The sequence below is a fragment of the Siniperca chuatsi genome, linkage group LG5, assembly GCF_020085105.1.
Source record: "Siniperca chuatsi isolate FFG_IHB_CAS linkage group LG5, ASM2008510v1, whole genome shotgun sequence".
Classification (NCBI taxonomy): Eukaryota; Metazoa; Chordata; class Actinopteri; order Centrarchiformes; family Sinipercidae; genus Siniperca; species Siniperca chuatsi.
This window is the reverse complement of record NC_058046.1, coordinates 31,269,675-31,288,636: the sequence shown is the minus strand read 5'-3', so window position 1 is coordinate 31,288,636 and position 18,962 is coordinate 31,269,675. Positions and strand designations below refer to the sequence as shown.

At 43.6% G+C, this 18,962-nt stretch overlaps 2 protein-coding genes across 8 annotated transcripts in view; both read left to right on the top strand.

Moving 5' to 3' along the window:
* The window catches only part of LOC122875935 (whirlin-like), a 137,340-nt gene that overhangs the window by 101,478 nt on the left and 16,900 nt on the right, over nt 1-18,962 (top strand). Inside the window, exon 8 of one of the 2 annotated variants that reach the window (XM_044195633.1) lies at nt 16,420-17,149. In XM_044195633.1, the coding sequence (XP_044051568.1) occupies nt 16,420-17,149 (730 nt within the window). The remainder of the gene's footprint in view (nt 1-16,419; nt 17,150-18,962) is intronic. The other variant, XM_044195634.1, reaches the window with a different exon arrangement.
* On the top strand, nt 171-9,017 carry LOC122875938. Of its 6 annotated transcripts, XM_044195641.1 has the most exons (3): nt 242-301; nt 408-473; nt 4,609-9,016. In XM_044195641.1, exon 3 carries the CDS (start codon nt 5,234-5,236, stop codon nt 6,548-6,550), a length of 1,317 nt encoding a protein of 438 aa, XP_044051576.1. In that variant the 5' UTR covers nt 242-301; nt 408-473; nt 4,609-5,233; the 3' UTR covers nt 6,551-9,016. The 6 variants fall into 6 exon arrangements, 5 of the variants coding, with proteins under 5 accessions (XP_044051577.1, XP_044051575.1, XP_044051576.1 ...); XM_044195642.1 differs by lacking the exon at nt 408-473 and having other exon boundaries at nt 171-301; nt 5,012-9,016; XM_044195640.1 differs by lacking the exon at nt 408-473 and having other exon boundaries at nt 233-301.

Sequence of the window (18,962 nt, the reverse complement as noted above, 5' to 3'; positions counted from 1 at the left end):
AAGTATCCTAGGATGCATTTTACATCAGTAGTAATAAATAGGACGCTTCGCTCATGCGTGCATATGCGTGTGTACACGCGTACATGTCTTACGTGCACTACCTAACCCTGGAATAAGTCCGGACAAGCCTGTAGGGGTCGCTTATGCCCCTCCTTGTGGGTGTGTTTATCTGTGACAATGTATAAGTCTCTGTTACAGTTTAACCAACTCCTGCATGTTTTGGGTGGTTACTACTGGTTCAGTGCTTTTCTCCACACGGGTGACTATTGTCTGAACTGCATGCCAATGGCTTCTCATCACGGTAAGTGACCTGATAGTCAGTTTATCTCAAACTGTTTTTTTGTATTAATCATGATGTATTTTAGTAAATCCAATTTTAGCGTGTTCTTAACAGGTTTGTTTGTTAGGCTACCGGTGGTATGTTAACGTCCAGGATGATAATGAAAATGTTTCTGCTATTGATACTACTTCAGGTTAGTGTTTAATAGTTCAAATATATATATATATGTAGATTTTTATATTTTTAATAACAATTAGTGAACATTCCACATGCTGAACAGGATTCATGATACATAACAATTCAATTTTATTTTATTTATATAGTGCCAATTCATAACAGAAGTTATCTCATTGCACTTTTCCTATAGAGCAGGTCTAGACCGTACTCTTTATAATATTATTTACAGAGACCAAACAAATCCCACCATGAGCAAGCATTTGGTGACAGTGGCAAGAAAAAACTTCCTTTTAACAGGCAGAAACCATGGACAGAACCAGACTCAATGGTGGACTGCCATGTTAGGTTTTGAGAGAGAGAGAGAGAGAGAGGTTTTTTGGGGGGGCACAATGCAAATACCACCTAGATTTTTTTAAATAGTAATAATATAATTGTAGTGGTAATATTAATAAATTAATAATAATAATAATAGGAATGACAGCTATAGGAATAATAATGACAGTAATAGTAACAAAGCCAATAACAACAACTGTTGTACAACTGTTAAATGTGTTTAAACCTAGTGATGCGTGTAATGATAATGATGACACTCCTAATGTAAAATGGGATTATACCACCATGAGGCGCCAGTTTAAAAAACGATATGCAATGCGTCGTTCACTGAGAAGGGAGCTAGTGCTGTTACCTAAGCGTTGTGTCCATGTTGCTGGTGTAGCTGATGGAGAGTCTCTAGGTGCTGGTAACGCTACATCATCCAGCACACAGAATAGTGCAGAAGTAGAAAAGCCTGTATTAGCTAATTGTGTTGCCCCTGCTGTTGCAGTTGTTGCTGGGGAGGGGGTAGGTGGTGACAGTAATCTAGGATTTGGACAACATGGGGCAGGGCGTTCTGTAGGGGCGGCAAGTCCTTCTATGGTGAGGTTCAATTCAATTCAATTTTATTTATGTAGCACCAATTCATAACAGAAGTTATCTCATTGCACTTTTCCTATAGAGCAGGTCTAGACCGTACTCTTTATAATATTATTTACAGAGGTGATATATATATCAGAGACATACCGACTTTTAATGCCTCTGAACTGCGTCAGCATATTGATTTAAGAGGCATTAATCGCAATGATCCTCGCGCAGTACCTGACAGAGTCAGAGCTAGTCTGTCTGAAATAATCGCAATAGATGCCAGGTAGTGTTTTAAATATAGTGTTGAGAGGCCTCTCCCTGGCTAGCGATGTACAGGTAGTTTTAAATGCAGATCATCAACATAATGTAGAGTTGTTTATTGATAATGTTTCTCAGGTTATACAGAGCAATGATACATCTATGACCGACGACGAATTGGAATTTATAGTAAGTGTAGCCCAGGGTAGAAGTGGTGGTGGTGCATGGTAAATACTGTTTTGAGCAGCGCAAGCTACAAGAAGCAAAACACCACCTTGTGCCTTGGCATGTAAAAAAACCTACACAGCTGGAAAAAAGCCACATAATAGTCCACCCATTGTGTGTTCACATTGTAGCAAAGAAAGATTGGAGAGCAAAGTGTCACATTAATATTTTATTCAGCCCCTTGAAAAAGCAAATCCACAGAGTAAGTAGATATTGTACGATTTTGAGACTCTCTATCATAACGGAAAGCATGAGGCAAATTTTGTGTGTGCAAGTTTTGTTTTAATACATTGAAATGTGTAGACGCTTTTATACCGACAGCCAAAGTACTGTGGTTATACATTTATTGCGCATAACACATCAGGATTTAATAACTATGTACTGTTGGAATACTACGATGGATAGATTCATAGACCCATGGATAAGACCCATGCACCTGTCTAAAACAAATGCTGCTTCAGGGTTTGACGATGTGGAGAAAGGTTATTTTACCCACGAGTTCAACTGATCTTTCTGACATGGTATGACACAGTCCGTAAAGAAACTTTTGATTTTCAAGCAGAGATTCGACTGCATTGTATTAATGATGTGGCAGTGTTGCGCAAGGCTTGCATGATTTATCGCAATACTTTTCTCGAGTGCACACAGCTTGATTCATTTGCATTCACCACTCTGGCATTTAGCTGTATGGTGGTATAAGACATATTCAGAGGTGTCTATGCAGTAGCTCGAATATGTGGCTATGAATTTGCAGGTTGTTTTTTTCACAGATGTGATCACAGATGATAATATGCCATGTTCAGTCTGATGTAAATCTTGATGTGGGAGTCTGAATGGGCGTCATTAACTAAACCAAACCCCAAGGTCCAAGCGTTTCTGTCCGGTTACAAAAAACGGAACGCCTTAACCCTGGAAAGGCACTCTTTGGAGGCCGTACAAATGCCATGAAGCTATACTACAAGGTTGAAAATGATGAAATCAGATACTATGACTTTACAAGTTTGTATCATATATAACAGTTGAAGCGAAAAAAACAGTACCGGTTGGTCACCCTCAGATTATCCATAGGAATTTTGATTCTATTGATAATTATTTTGGGTTTGTGAAATGTACTGTGCTCCCCCCAAAAGGGTTGTTCCACCCATCCTGCCCTACTGGTGTCATGATAAACTCATGGTCCCTCTGTGTAGCAAGTGTGCTGAAGATTTGAATCAGAGAGAGATGTAAATGTCTACATTTGTGTGATGACCACAGCTTACGCGAGACTCGAGTTTTATGGCTTGCTGGATAAATGCTGGAATGCGTGTCGTCTTGTGACACTGACAGTGTTGTTTTTACATCGCGGGCTCCCTGCCCTAGGTTCGTACCTTGGTGATGTGACGGATGAAATAGGCAATGATGACGTGTGTGGCCTTCCTGAGGAAGATTACATTACAGAGTTTGTATCGGGGGGGGTCCTAAGTGCTATGCCTTGTGTTTCACACAACATGGTGAAACACAGATCACAGATCGGGGTCCTAAGTGCTACGCCTTGTGTTTCACACAGTATGGTGAAACACAGATCAAATACAAAGGTGTAACATTAAATGCTAAAAATGCAGGCATAATCACTCATGAGTCATTGGTAGGTCTGGTTCATGCCTTTGTGGCCAATCAGAATAGTGATGCTCACATGATGACTGTGTCTGAAACCATCAAATGCGATAAAAGGAAGTTTCATCTGAAAAACGAGATAGTTTTTAAGAAAGTCCAGGTCGTGTACAATAAGCGCAGGGTGTTACCTGATTATACTACACTACCTTATGGATACTAGAACAGACCAGAGGTTTGACGGCCGTTTAGTCTGGTGGTGAACCGGACATCAAATTGTGGAAAGACGTTTTTTGTCAAACTTTAAAAAAAGAGAGACTATCAACAAAAGAGGAGGAAGGTTTTTATTACTCTTACTAGGTGCAGCTATTCCTTTTATATATAGTCTTTTAAATCGGCGTTGAAATGGAGCACACTCAAAACATGTTTTTGGTCCCTTAGCATCAGCTGGACTCATTAAAGTAGCAGCAGCAGGAGCAAAACAATGGTTCCATAAGACAAACAGTGCAAAATTATTTGGATAGAGCTATGCTGAAACTACACTACACTAGACGTGTATGAGAAGGCCAAAAATATGCAGGTATTCTACAGAGATACCTGTCACTGGTGAGACAGAGGGAGCGTGAAAAAGGTGTATTGACTTTATCACTAACCTCCAGTGAAAGTAGTGTTATGAGTAGATCGAACCTTGTTACACCCAACGCAGATGACAGTGCTAAAAAGGACCTCATTCCAGAAGAAGTTTTAAAACACATTCCTAAAAGAAGTAAGAAAAATGCAGAATACATTTTGGGAGCATTGGTCAAAGCAAAATATAATATCTAAAAAAATATCTTGGACAGATCAGGGAGAAATTATTGTTAACAATCAACCGGTGAGAGATTCACACTTGTATTATTTGGTAAAAAGTGTCACTGTATCACATAATGTTTTAGACAGTTCTAGACCACAGGAGTGGGAAATATTTTTAAAAACTTTGGCTAGTTTAAACATGCCGCTGTGGTTTAATGACCCATGACAAATCAGATGACAAAAAAAGAGAAAACATTTCTTGAATGGTTCACACAGGTTTAGTACCTCTTAGGACACCTGGATCAAAGCGATTTAAATCACCTAGATCGAACACTACTGCATGGCTAGATTTTTGATTTCTTTTTTACTATTCCTACGTATTATAGGTGTCACAGACACGCCAGGCTCATCGCACCCCATCACCAGAATACTAATCAGAAACACCTGTCACCAAGCACACACCTGGGACTCATCTGCTCCACATCACCCTAGTATAAAAACACCGCAATCACTTCAGTCAGTGTCCGGTCTTGTTTATATTAAGGACAGAACCCCGCATCCTATGAACTACGTCTCAGACTCCTACCCAACGACTACGAGTGTCTTCCTTCCTCCTGTGTCCCCGTGTCCTAACCTGCGTTCCTCTGATCAACTGAGTGTTTTCCACTTCGGATCTCCCCCGTGGCTATTACCATCAGTTTCATGGTTTCTTCCTCTTCTAACTGTCGTGTGATAATAAAATATCTTGGTGTTCATCTTGTTGTCTCCGGCCTGCTCTGTCCGTAACAGAAGACAGGACCTTACAAGATTAAGAATGAGTGCCACGGATCCGAGCCAGGAGTTGGCAGATCTCCTGCGCTGTGTCCTCGCCACTCTACCATCGGCTACCACATCACCCATTACTTCCGCTTCCGCTCCGGTTACTCCGCCATCTCCAACGTGCGCCAGTCCCATGGCCAAACCTACGCCCTTCTCTGGCTCGGCGGAGGATTGCAACGGCTTCATCATGCAATGCTCGCTGGTCCTGGAGATGCAGTCTTCCCTATATCCTCCAAAGTGGCCTTCGTGATTTCCCAGCTCCAGGGGCGAGCCCTACAATGGGCCGAGTCCATCTGGACCCAGGGTGGACCCGTGACCCAATCCCTGTCCAGCTTCCTAGCCCACTTCAGAGAGGTGTTCGGGAGACCAGAAGGTGATACATCCGTCAGCGAGCGTCTCTATCAACTTAAACAAGGTCAACGCTCTATCCAGGACTACGCCCTGGAATTCCGGACCCTCGCAGCGGCTAGCGGCTGGAATGAGCAGTCCCTCATAACCACCTTCCGTCAGGGATTGGAGCCAGGGATAAGACTGCATCTCGCCTCATACAAAGACACCATCGGCCTTGAGCGGTTTATCCAGTTAGTCCCCAGAGTAGATACCCGTATGCAGGCGTGTTTGGCGGAACACCAGGACCAGCAGCCCTACACACCCTCTCTCCGCCAGCCAGAGAACTGCCGCTTTCCAGAACCAGATCAAGAACCCATGCAGCTGGATTCCAGACTGTCTCCAGCGGAGCGGCAGAGACGGTTGACCCGGGGTTCATGCCTTTACTGTGGAGCTGCTGGACACAACATTTCCTCCTGCCCAGTAAGACCGCTCCGAACCATGGTGAGTGCCATTTCTCCACACCGGCCATGGGACTGTGCCATAGACCTCATACCAGGTGAACCAGTGCCCCACGGGAAAATATATCCACTATCCCTTCCTGAACAGAAAGCCATGGGGGAGTGCATCAAGGAGGCCTTAGCCCAAGGTTATATTCGACCCTCTACATCTCCAGCTGCTTCCAGTTTCTTCTTTGTGGCCAAAAAAGACGGAGGCTTGCAGCCCTGTGTGGATTACCGAGGACTTAATCGCATCACCGTAAAGTTCCAGTATCCACTTCCCCTCGTACCTGCAGCACTGGAACAACTACGCGGTGCCACTGTCTACACAAAGCTGGACCTCCGCAGCGCGTATAACCTCATCCGGATACGAGAGGGGGATGGATGGAAAACAGCCTTCGTAACACCTACAGGCCACTATGAGTATTTGGTAATGCCTTACGGCATGGTAAACGCCCCCTCTGTGTTCCAGGACTTCATACATGAGGGGCTCCGGGAGTGCCTACACAAGTTCGTTATCGTCTACATCGACGACATCTTGATTTACTCCCGGAGCATGGCCGAACATCGCCAACATGTCGCGGAGGTCCTGGAATGCCTGAGAGACCATCAGCTCTTCCTTAAAGCAGAAAAATGTGTTCCATCAGTCCTCAGTGCAGTTCCTCGGCTACAACATCAGTAGCAGTGGCATCCAGATGGACGAGGGAATGGTTGAAGCCATCCGAAATTGGCCTGCACCCACCACCATCAAGGAACTACAGAGGTTCCTAGGATTTGCTAACTTTTACTCTCGCTTCATTCGAAATTATAGTACCATCATTCAACCCCTGACAGACCTTCTCCGTAACAAGCCCAAGTCTCTGTCCTGGCCACCCACCGCATAAGGAGCCTTCGATCGCCTCAAAGTCGCCTTCACCAGTGCACCACTCCTAGCTCATCTGGACCCGGAACTACCATTCATGGTAGAATATCTCCAAAATGCCAAATGACTTAATCCCCGCCAGGCCTGCTCGGCCCTATTCTTCACACGGTTCAATTTCAACATCTCCTACCGCCCCGGTGCCAAGAACATCAAGGCAGATGCCCTATCTCGCCTCTACTCTTCCAACGAAACCCTCGAAAAACCGGAACCCATTCTTCCCCAACATATTTTTGTGAATCCCATCCAGTGGACAGAAACATCCATTCTCTCTGTCAATGCCTCGAACAGCACTCCGCTGGGCTGTCCTCCAAACCATCAATATGTCCCTAGAACCCAACGTAATCTCCTAATCCACACCTCCCACACCTCTCTGGGCACTGGTCACCCTGGGGCCAATGAAACCCTCTTGCTGCTGCGAGAATGCTTCTGGTGGCCTAACATGGCTAGGGAAGTTAGAAGGTACATACGAGGATGTCAAGCTGTGTCCTCTACCCACACCAAATAGACCCTGGTCACACCTAGGAGTCGACTTCATCACCGATTTGCCACCCTCTAACAGGAACACCTGCATCCTAGTGGTCGTGGATAGATTCTCGAAGTCTGCCGACTTATTCCACTCAGAGGACTACCCACGGCCATGGAAACAGCAGAAAATATGTTCAACCACATCTTCAGATATTTTGGCATTCCAGAAGATATAGTGTCCGACAGAGGTCCCCAGTTCATATCCCGGGTATGGAAGGCTTTCTTCTTGCTCCTAGGTGTGACCGTCAGCCTTTCCTCTGGACATCACCTACAAACCAACGGTCAGACGGAAAGGAAGATTCAGGAAATTGTGTGCTTCCTACGTACCTTCTGCCATGGTCTCCAGGACTCTTGGAGCTAGTTCCTGGGTTGGGCCGAGTACGCCCAGAATTCCCTACGCCAACCCACCACTGGACTCACTCCCTTCCAGTGCGTGCTCGGTCACCAACCCCCGCTCTTCCCATGGTCTGGAGAACCCTCGGAGGTTCCCGCGGTGGATTACTGGTTCCGAGAGAGCAAGAGGGTCTGGGAGGCAGCGCACCACCAGCTGCAACGAGCACTCTGCAGGCGTAGGCTGACAGCTAAACAAAGACGATCCCCTGCTCCAGAATACCAACCTGGTCAGAAGGTCTGGCTGTCCACCCGAAACATCAGGATGCGCCTACCCTGCAGAAAGCTAAGTCCCAGATTCATTGGCCCCTTCACCATCCTCGACCAGATTAACCCGGTCACATATAAACTCCAATTACCCGCACAATACAAGATTCACCCTACCTTTCACGTATCCCTTCTCATACCTCATCACCCTTCTGTTTCTGTCTCCACAGAGCCTGGCACTCCGACAGAACCCCCCTTGCCGCTGATCATGGAGGATGGAACCGCCTACCAAATCAACGAAATCTTGGACTCCCGGCGCCGTGGTGGCAACCTGGAGTACCTGGTAGACTGGGAGGGGTATGGTCCCGAGGAGAGATCATGGGTTCCCAGACACGACATCCTCGACCCATCACTACTAGATACATTCCACGCAAACCATCCAGATTGACCTGCCCCCCATGGAAAATGACGGCCACCACGACGCCGGGGTTCCCGGCCCTCAGGAGCGGGCCGTGGGGGGGGGGTGCTGTCACAGACACGCCAGGCTCCACAACCCCGCAAACACAACGCACCCCATCACCAGAATACTACTCAGAAACACCTGTCACCAAGCACACACCTGGGACTCATCTGCTCCACATCGCCCTCGTATAAAAACACCGCAATCACTTCAGTCAGTGTCCGGTCTCGTTTATATTAAGGACAGAATCCCGCATCCTATGAACTACGTCTCGGACTCCTACCCAGCGACTACGAGTGTCTTCCTTCCTCCTGTGTCACCGTGTCCTAACCTGCGTTCCTCTGATCAACTGAGTGTTTTCCACTTCGGATCTCCCCCGTGGCTATTACCAAGGACAGTATCAGTTTCATGGTTTCTTCCTCTTCTAACTGTCAGTTAACTTCGTGTGATAATAAAATATCTTGGTGTTCATCTTGTTGTCTCCGGCCTGCTCTGTCCGTAACAATAGCAAGAATTCATGTATTTTTATGAAGGCTAAATGTGCCAGTGACAGAATGAATGTATTTTTCTATTGTATTTTTAAAAAACACTGTAAAACTCTAAACTTGAATAAAAATGCAAGTATTGATAAATCATATTCTCCAATGCCTTTTTTATTTGAAATTATCATCATTATGCATCTATTTTCCATATATCAGGTACTATTTTGTTAACAAATCGACAAACCATAGCATAATTACAAACAAGATTAGTTCCACACATGTTTAGCACCTCTGCATAAGACATGCTTTTTTGTATACGACATAGAAAAAAAATACAATGTTGACCGCAGGTTGTAGCATGACTATCCTGCACTTGTCTTTTACAACAAGATATATCTATACAGTTTTTCACAAGGAAATTGTTCATCATGGATGGAAAATTGTCACAGTCAGGAGGATTACCAAAACTGTCAAAACAATTTCCTTGTTTGTGTTTTGTAATCTGGTCGCATGCTAGGACCCCCCTAAAAATCTGTACCATTAATGATTCTTTTTCTAACAATACTGGATAATTCTATAGTATTCATTGTGTTTTAGTAGTAATCCATAATGACTTGTCTCCTGTTTGGTATCTCAATAACGGAATCAAAAACAGAATAACATATCAGATTAACAGTGCGGTGGAGAGTTGTACTAAAACGGGGTTCCAACTGCACATTGCCTGTTTTAATTAGTGACAGATTCCCTGAACATCCTCTGTCAGGCTCCAAGTTGAAACAGAATAAGGGATAGCCACCACCAAAATCTCGATGTGATATGGCCAGCGATCTGTCTTTTAGACGTTTGTATCAGCTGGTAATACTCTCTTGTGTACTGGTGCGGTTGAAATGGCTTTGCAGGGTAACTGTCAGACTGTCTGTCTGTGTATAGACATATAAACTCTGTATCATAGTGCTCAAAATTAAACAGGTTACGTGTATAACTACCCGAATATCACTCGTTATCGACAAATCCAACTATAACAAATTTTGGGATCTGTCCAATGTAGAGATTTTCTTGGTTTCATACCCTTGGCAGGGTTGGCAAGACACTCAAAGACACTCTGTCTATTGCATTTGAGCATTTTGTAGAGCCCTGCTGTGTGTCTTAATCTTAACACTGTATTGAGCATTTGTTGCGGTCATTAGAGAAAATTTATCTTTTGACTGTATAAAGAAATATCAACACTGTTTAGCAGTAGTTTTTCTTGAAAAAACAAATATCCATGTATTGGTGCAATTAATTCCACTACACAACTGTTTTCTGTGTATCCACCTTTCACCACCAGTCAACGGTTCAATTCATTTCAATTTAATTTTATATATAGCGGCAATTCATAACAGAAATTATCTCATTGCACTTTTCCTATGGAGCAGGTCTAGACCGTACTCTTTATAATATTATTTACAGAGACCCAGCAAATCCCACCACGAGCAAGCATTTGGCGACAGTGGCAAGAAAAAACTTCTTTTTAACAGGCAGAAACCTGAACAAGACTCAATGGTGGGGGGCCATCTGCTGCAGCCATGTTAGGTTTTGAGAGAGAAAGAGAAAGAGGTATGGAGAGAGAGAGAGAAAGGGAGAGGTTTAGAGAAAGAGTGAGAGAGAGAGGTTTTTTTTGGGGGGGGGGGCACAATGGAAATACCACCAAAAATTTTTACAGTAGTAATAATATAATGGTAGTGGTAACATTAAAATTAATAAATTAATAATAATAGGAATTACAGCTATAGGAATAATAATGACAGTATTAATAACAGATCCAATAACAACAACTGTAGTAGCAGTTGTCAAGCAGGAACACAGGGGCAGCAAGTGGCCTGCAACCACAGATCCAGTCTCTGCAGCTACTGAGGCAGAAATACCTGCTGAATGTGACAGAAGGAGAGAGGAGAAAAACAACAAAGCACAGAACTACGGGAGAGAGGAAATGTCAAGTTAGTAACATGCAGTAATGGGATAAAAATGCATACAGATGGAGAGGGAGAGAGGAAAGAGGTGCATCATGGGAAGCCTCCCGGCAGTCTAGGCCTATAGCAGCATAACTAAGGGATGGTTCAGGGCTCACCCAAGCCAGCCCTAACTATAAGCTTTGTCAAAGAGGAAAGTCTTAAATGTGGAGATGGTGTCTGCCTCCCGAACCCAAACTGGGATCTGATTCCACAAGAGAGGAGCTTGATGACTGAAGGTTCTGGCTCCCAATCTACTTTTGGAGACTCTAGGAACCACAAGTAACCCTGCATTCGGGAAGCACAGTGTTCTAGTCGGGTAATAAGGTATAATGAGCTCTTTAAGATATGATGGTGCCTGACCATTAAGAGCTTTGTAGGTGAGGGGAAGGATTTTAAATTATATTCTGGATTTTACAGGGAGCCAGTGCACAGAAGCTAATATTGGAGAAATATGATGTCTTTTCCTAGTTCTTGTCAGTACATGTGCCGCAGCATTCTGGATCAACTGGAGAGTCTTAAGGGACTTATTCGGGCAGCCTGATAATAAGGAATTGCAATAGTCCAACCTAGAAATAAAAAATGCATGCACTAGTTTTTCGGCATCATTTTGAGACAGGATGTGCCTGATTTTTGAAATGTTGCGTAGGTGAAAGAAGGCAGTCCTTGACGTTTGTTTCATGTGGGAGTTAAAGGATAAATCCTGATCAAAGATAACTCCTAGGTCCCTTACGGTGGTGCTGGAGGCCAGGTCAATGCCATCTAGAGTAATTATATCTTTAGATAATGTGTCTCAGAGGTGTTTGGGGGCAAGTACAATAACTTCAGTTTTGTCAGAGTTTAACATCTGAAAACTGCAGATCATTCAGGTTTTTATGGTTAGTTTCATCTGGCTTGATCGATAAATATAATTGGGTATCGTCCGCATAACAATGAAAGTTTATGGAGTGTTTCCTAATAATATTGCCTGAAGGAAGCATATATAAGGTGAATAGAATTGGTTCAAGCACAGAACGTTGTGGAACTACTTGACTAACTTTGGCATGCACGGAGGACTCACCATTAACATGTACAAACTGATAGATAGGATTTAAACCAGCTTAGGGAAGTTCCTGTAATGCCAATTACATGTTCCAGTCTCTGTAATAGGATGTGATGGTCAATGGTGTCGAATGCAGCACTAAGATCTAACAAGACAAGTACAGAGACAAGTCCTTTGTCTGATGCAATTAAAAGGTAATTTGTAATTTTCAGCAGTGCTGTCTCTGTGCTATGATGCACTCTAAATCCTGACTGAAAATCCTCAAATAAAGTACTGTTATTTAGAAAGTCACACAACTGATTGGCGACTGCTTTCTCAAGGATCTTAGAGAGAAAGGGAATGTTAGCTATAGGTCTATAGCTGGCTAAAACCCCTGGTTCAAGAGTGGGCTTTTTAAGAAGCGGTTTAATGACAGCTACTTTAAAGGATTGTGGTACATAGCCTGTTAATAAAGACAGTTTGATCATATCCAGTACTAAAGTGCTAACTAAGGGTAAAACGTCTTTAAGCAACCTAGTTGGAATGGGGTCTAAGAGACAGGTTGATGGCTTAGATGAATTAATCGTCGAAGTTAGTTGAAGAAGGTCGATAGGATCACAGCAGTCAAAATATATATCAGGTTTTACAGTTGTTTCTAAGGTTCCTGTGTTTGAAGATAAGTCGGTACCGGTTGATGGCAGGACGTGATGAATTTTTTCTCTAATAGTTAAAATTTTATTATTAAAGAAGCTCATGAAGTCATTACTACTGAGGGCTATAGGAATAAATGGTTCAATAGAGATATGACTCTGTCAGCCTGGCTACAGTGCTGAAAAGAAACCTGGGGTTGTCTTTATTTTCCTCTATTAATGATGAGTAGTAAGCTGCTCTGGCATTACGGAGGGCCTTCCTATATGTTTAAAGACTATCTTGCCGGACTAAATGAGATTCTTCCAGGTTGTTGGAATGCCATTTCCTTACAATTTTTCGTGATGTTTGCTATAATTTGTGGGTTTGGGGTTATACCATGGTTAAGGTTGTCTCCTTCTATCGAAGCATCATTCATGTGATTACAGGTGTTTACAAAACAGACCAGTGCTGAACTATGTATCAGAATCAGAATCAGAAATACTGTATTGATCCCCGAGGGGAAACTCTTTTGTTACAGCAGCTCACTGTCACGTTAGTGCACACAGGAATAGAAGTACTAAGCAAAAAATATAATACACTATAATACAGGTCAGAAAATAAATTAAGTACCAAGTGGGTATAAGTATAAAATTAAAATAAGTGTGAAGTACAAAGTGGGTTTACTGGTTGATGATAATAATACGGTATACGGTACTATCAAGTTAAGTGTAGCTTATTAAGATTATAATGAGACGGAGGATATTGCACAGCAGTAATAGAGGTATGAATAAATATCAATATTAATAAATAGGGAATTTTAAAAAGAGTATATTGCACAGGAGTATTAACACAGAATATTGCACAATTATGTCAAGTATTGCAGAGATGTAATGATCAATGTCCAGTTTAATGACCTATGGTCATATAGACTGACACTTAGAGGGAGGAGTTAAAGAGTTTGATGGCCCCAGGCAGGAATGACTTCCTGTGGTGCTCTGTGGTGCTTTTTGGGGGGATGAGTCTTCCGCTGAAGGTACTCCTTTGTGTCCAAGATGGCATGTAGTTTGGCCAGCATCCTCCTCTCTGACATCACTGCCAGAGAGTCCAGCTCCACCCCCACAATGTCACTGGCCTTGCGGATCAGTTTGTTGAGTCTGTTAGTGTCCGCTACCCTCAGATGTTGAAGGACCTCATCCTCCTCAGAAAATAGAGCGGCTCTGGTCCTTCCTGTACAGAGCTTGAGTATTCTTAGCCCAGTCCAGTTTATTGCCCATGTGTACTCCCAGGTACTTGTAATCCTCTACCATGTCCACACTGACCCCCTGGATGGAAACCGGGGTCACTGGTGCCTTGGCCCTTCGTAGATCCACAACCAGCCCCTTAGACTTTGTCGCATTGAGCTGCAGATGGTTCTGTTCACACCATGAGACAAAGTTCCCCACCACAGCCCTGTACTCAGACTCATCACCACTGCTGATACATCCCACCACAGCAGAGTCATCAGAAAACTTCTGAAGGTGGCAGGACTCTGTGTGGTAGCTGAAGTCTGTGGTGTAGATGGTGAAGAGGAAGGGAGAGAGGACAGTCCCCTGAGGGGCCCCAGTGTTGCTGACCACGCTGTCCGACACACAGTGCTGCAGGCGCACGTGCTGTGGTCTGCCAGTCAGGTAGTCCACAATCCAGGACACGAGGGGGGCATCCACCTGCATCGCTGCCAGCTTCTCACCAAGCAGGGTAACCATTTCCAATAGTCACCATCCCCGTGAATTTGAACTACTTTGACTATGTCCTCACCGATCATGGTGTCATACATTTCTTTGATTTTATCCAAGAACCTCTCCGATGATTTCAGTTCATGTAGAACAGTCTCTGCAACACCTTGGACTCTAGCGCTGGATGGACTGAATTGGTCCAGAGTCTTTTCATAAGTTGGTCAAAGTGGTTCCCATAGAACCAATCAGGGATCTCCAACACACACTTGTGATATTTCTGTATAGTATTGAGCAGATGAAAGACAACTGTTTTAAAGCCGTCTATGAACACTGCAGACAGCACACCAACCAGCTGGTCACTAACCACGTCTCCGCTCACCTCTTGTAAGTCAGTAGGAGGTGGACACGCTGGAGGTGTATGAACCTGCAGAGTTTGAGGAGGTGGAGATGGTGGAGGTTTTCGGACCATCAGGGATGGAGGAGGCGGAAATAGAGGAGGTGGTATTCCAATAGGTACGAAAGGGCAGTGGAGATGATGGAGGTGACCAGGTCGGCTGAGATGATGGTTGTTGTGGAGGGGTCTGTGGAGATGTCGGAGGCAGTGGCGGTGTTCAGAGCAATCGGGATAGAGGAGGAGGTGGCGGAGTTCCGATGATGATGACCACCTGTATTGAAATGAAAAACAATAACTTATATTAAAAAGACAGAAAAACACTGTGTAAAACAAGCTTATCACACACACACACACACACAGACAATCACGAGTGCATGCAATCTATATTAGTGTAGACTATAATATACACATATTTAACCAACCGTTTGTTATTAGTAGTCAGCGTGTCTGATGATTTTTGGCCTACACATGGAGGGCAGAAGGCCTGATTGCACACGGTGCAGTCAGTATATCATCATAAGAAGCGTTTATTGAACTTCATTAAACACTCTTTGCAGAGTCCTCCAATCGCACCACTGGATAAAGAAGATGTTTTTAAACCATGAGGTATATTCTTGAAAAGTGAGGGGGTAAAGCTGTAATCTCCATTCTTCATGCCCTGTGGTCACAATCACACTCTCTCTATCTTCACAAATATTGAGAAAAATAAACTTGTCTGACGGCCTAATGAAATGATCTGCTTCAATGCGATACATAGCCGGACCTGTAGCGCTGACCCATTGAGACACAAAGTGCCTCAGGATAACCAGGCTGATCAAGGTCTGGGCAAACGACAGAACAAAACAGTTTTCAGTCTTTTACAGACATACAGCCACACCATCTTTCGCCATCCGCAAAGCCATCGCTTGCACAAGTCCCTGCACACAGAGTAACTTCACCATCACGATATTTAACAGTGTAAAAATACCCCTCAAAGTATTTTTTCTAATTCGGGCAATGCCGTAGTAAGATCACAAACTACACGTCTCTTTTGTGTGGGGCTAAATTCACATCTGTATCACCCGATCTGGTCCTGATAGACATACCTACAACATCGGTGGTTTGGGAGAGATCCACACATCTGTTGGATGTCATGACTGCTGGGTGTCCTTTGCTGCTCAGAAAAAAAGCTGAAGAAATGAACACGAGTGAACGCTTATATATTCACACAGATAAACAAGCCCACAAGGAGAGGCATAAGTGACCCCTACAGGCTTGTCTGGTAGTGCAAGGGTTAGGTAGTGCACCTAGGCGTGTGCGCCCATACCATTTTTATTACTACTGGCATCTACCAGTTACATATTATAATTTTCCTCCTACCACTGTTACAGTGTCAACAAATAAAGTTTGAAATTTGTTCAAGCAAGATATTAACTGTTTAGATTTGAATATTTAGTCGAGATATCAAAATAATGCCCACTTGAAAATGTACTTACTACTGGCTGGTCATCTCAACATCTATCAAGTTACAATTATCATTCACCCTCATTAGTCTGGTAAGCACCAGAGGAGTACTTCTAGCATATCCCTCTGAAACTGTAAATTGTCATTTTTACATTTCTGTTGGTGTACAGATTAAAAAGATTTAAGAGCTTCTCATCTCATTCTCAGGAAAAAAGAAAATAAGTCAGATCACAGGCGTGGCCAATTCTACCAGGATGGAAATCTAAAAGATTATAATTTAAAGTATTTTTCCATTTTGTGACTTATTAGACTCAGAGAGAGGAACTGCACCCTTCATTGAGGATTCTTGTATACTGTTGCCTTCTTTTCATTGACAGGATGAAATGCAGGCTTCAGGTGAATCTCTTCCACCCTTCAGGATTGCTCCTCTTCAGGCTCAGAGCAGGCCATCCAGGGAAAAGGAGCTCAGCCAGAAGCCTTCAGCCCAGCTGGTGCAGGCCGGCTCTAGCATGCTCTTCACTGGCCCCAACAGGCTGCTCCAAGATTGCCTCCACAAGTCGCTCAAATCCCTCCCCACCACCCACCAGCCCTCACCAGCCTCTGCCCACCACACCTGCACTGGTGCCATCCACCACACTTCCTTCAATGCACTCCATCACACCTGCCAGAATTCTTTCCAGCTCTCTGACTCTGAACACCACAACCACACCCATTTCGCTCATTACTTCCACAACCATGCTGCCCACCACAGCCGACCCAGTTCAGGACACCACACCTGCCCAGGCTTCCTGCCCCAATGGAATTCTTCCAGCTCTGCTAAGCCAGAAGCATCTGTCAAGCTCTCTTCCAGACCCAGCTCCTATGAGAAGTCCTCCATCTTGTCAAAGTCTACGTCCTCTTCCAAAGCAGCATCTCCCATGCCATCCCCTCATCCATCACCCCGTCCCTCACCATGTCCTTCCCCCTGCCCCTCTCTCATCACACCTGCTGCTCCACCCTGTAGTCCTGACCGGCCCTGCTCACCTGCTCTCACCCAGAAAGTCATCATAACAGATATGAACCGATTGTCTGCAGACTCCAGTCCACAGCAAAGAGGTACACAAGTCTGTGAGTGTCTGTGTGTGGCTGTGTGTGTTGTCTCCCTGTGCAGAAATACATGTCATGTATGCCTCGACATACAAGCTAAAATTATTGGGCAAAATGTTATAATTATAATTTTTATTATAACATAATTTGTTACCAATACCCAGAACAACATTGCCTATGTGATTGGATTAAGCAACATATCACATGATGAATTCTGCATAATGATTCCAATGAGGCCATTGTTTCCAATCGAGAGAGCAGCTGCACAAGCTATACTGGTGCTCACTACACAATTTTTTTGCCAGGTTGTGCGACCAAATATCAACTAAATTGAACTTTGACTCAAACACATCAACACAACCAGTAGAACTGATGAGAGGTGGACATTACTGCCGTGACAATGTTACTGGAGAGAGGAATTGAGGAAAGGCTAACTTTATTAATCTCTAAATTCTCAATTTCAAACTCTGCTCTCTGATCTTACCAAGACCTAGCAGCAAAAAATCTCAAGCATGCCAGTAAATATCAGAGAGGACAGGTATACCACTTTAGAACATTTTTCGGGGTTTTTTTTACATTCCAGTGTAGTCCATAGCATCCTAGTTAGCTGCTTTATTGGATTATGTGTTGCCTATTATTCTGTGCACAACTTCACAAATACTATTCTCTCTTGTGCGTTTTGTCTGAAACCGATGTTAGTCTAGTAGTCTAGAGATAGTGGGTGAGAACAGTAAAGTGTACGGACTAAGATAAGACTGCACAGAGACAGGCTAGAAGGTAAGAGAACAGATTAAGTTTTGAAAGAAATAAGAAATTGGTGTAGAGAAATCCTGTCTACTTTAGGTTCTTAATAAAACTGAATCAACGTATCTGTGAATAAAGTTTCTTTTATTGTGCACACAAGATAGAGGACTGCAAAATGAGTAATTTCTGAGTTGTCTCTGTCCCTCAGGAATTTCCCATTCTGAAATGAAAAACAAATCACACACCAACTTGACTTTCACATAATTTGGACACAATCTCGCCCTTAAAAACTGCATACACACACAGGCTTTGCTATCTATCCAGCTCAAGGTGAAAGAATTATAACAGTATCTGTTTCCAGACTTCTCACAGCAAACACACTTACTTTCACATGATACTACTTTGCTTGTTTACAGGAAAGCAGTAAAATTGTACACAGTAAGCATTTTGATTAACTGTTAAAATATTAGCCTTTTAGCTGTTAAGTCACAATTTATCCCCTACATTCCCCCCTTTTGACACAAAGTGGCAACAATAATATGGAAAAATTAACTCAGGGATTACCAAGAGATAAAACCAAAAAGTAAAACTTAAGAATTACAATTAAAGCTGCAAGCAGCAATGAACGGGCCCTTGCATCTGACCGCATGTCGGGGCATATCACAGTTGCAGCTGTGTTGCTGGAGGTTGACTCGACTTTCACGTGGTCTGGACGTTGCATGAAGGAGGTGAATGTCACTTCATGTGTTCACTCTGTGGCGCTAGACAACACCCATAATTATACATTATGTTCCAGTATATCAAGTGTGGAACACACCCTGAAAATTTCATCGAAATCAAATGATGATTGTCACACAAGGCTTACTTCCTGTTGCCAGTAGGTGAATATTGGCATGTAGATGTCTTCAGGCAGGGACTCATATCAAACATGTGAAGTTTGGGGCACATTTGACCATGTACACTCAAGTTACAACAACTTCCTGTTGTCTTGGGATGATACATCTGCCTCCCAAATTTCATACATCTACCTCAAATTTAAAGGTGGGGGCTTTCACTTTGAAAACTGTTTGGGGGCGCTATTGACCCATTT

Excerpts from the sequence above, each read along its gene's own strand:
- LOC122875938 (XM_044195644.1), top strand. The coding sequence starts at position 5,234 with ATGCTCGCTGGTCCTGGAGATGCAGTCTTCCCTATATCCTCCAAAGTG.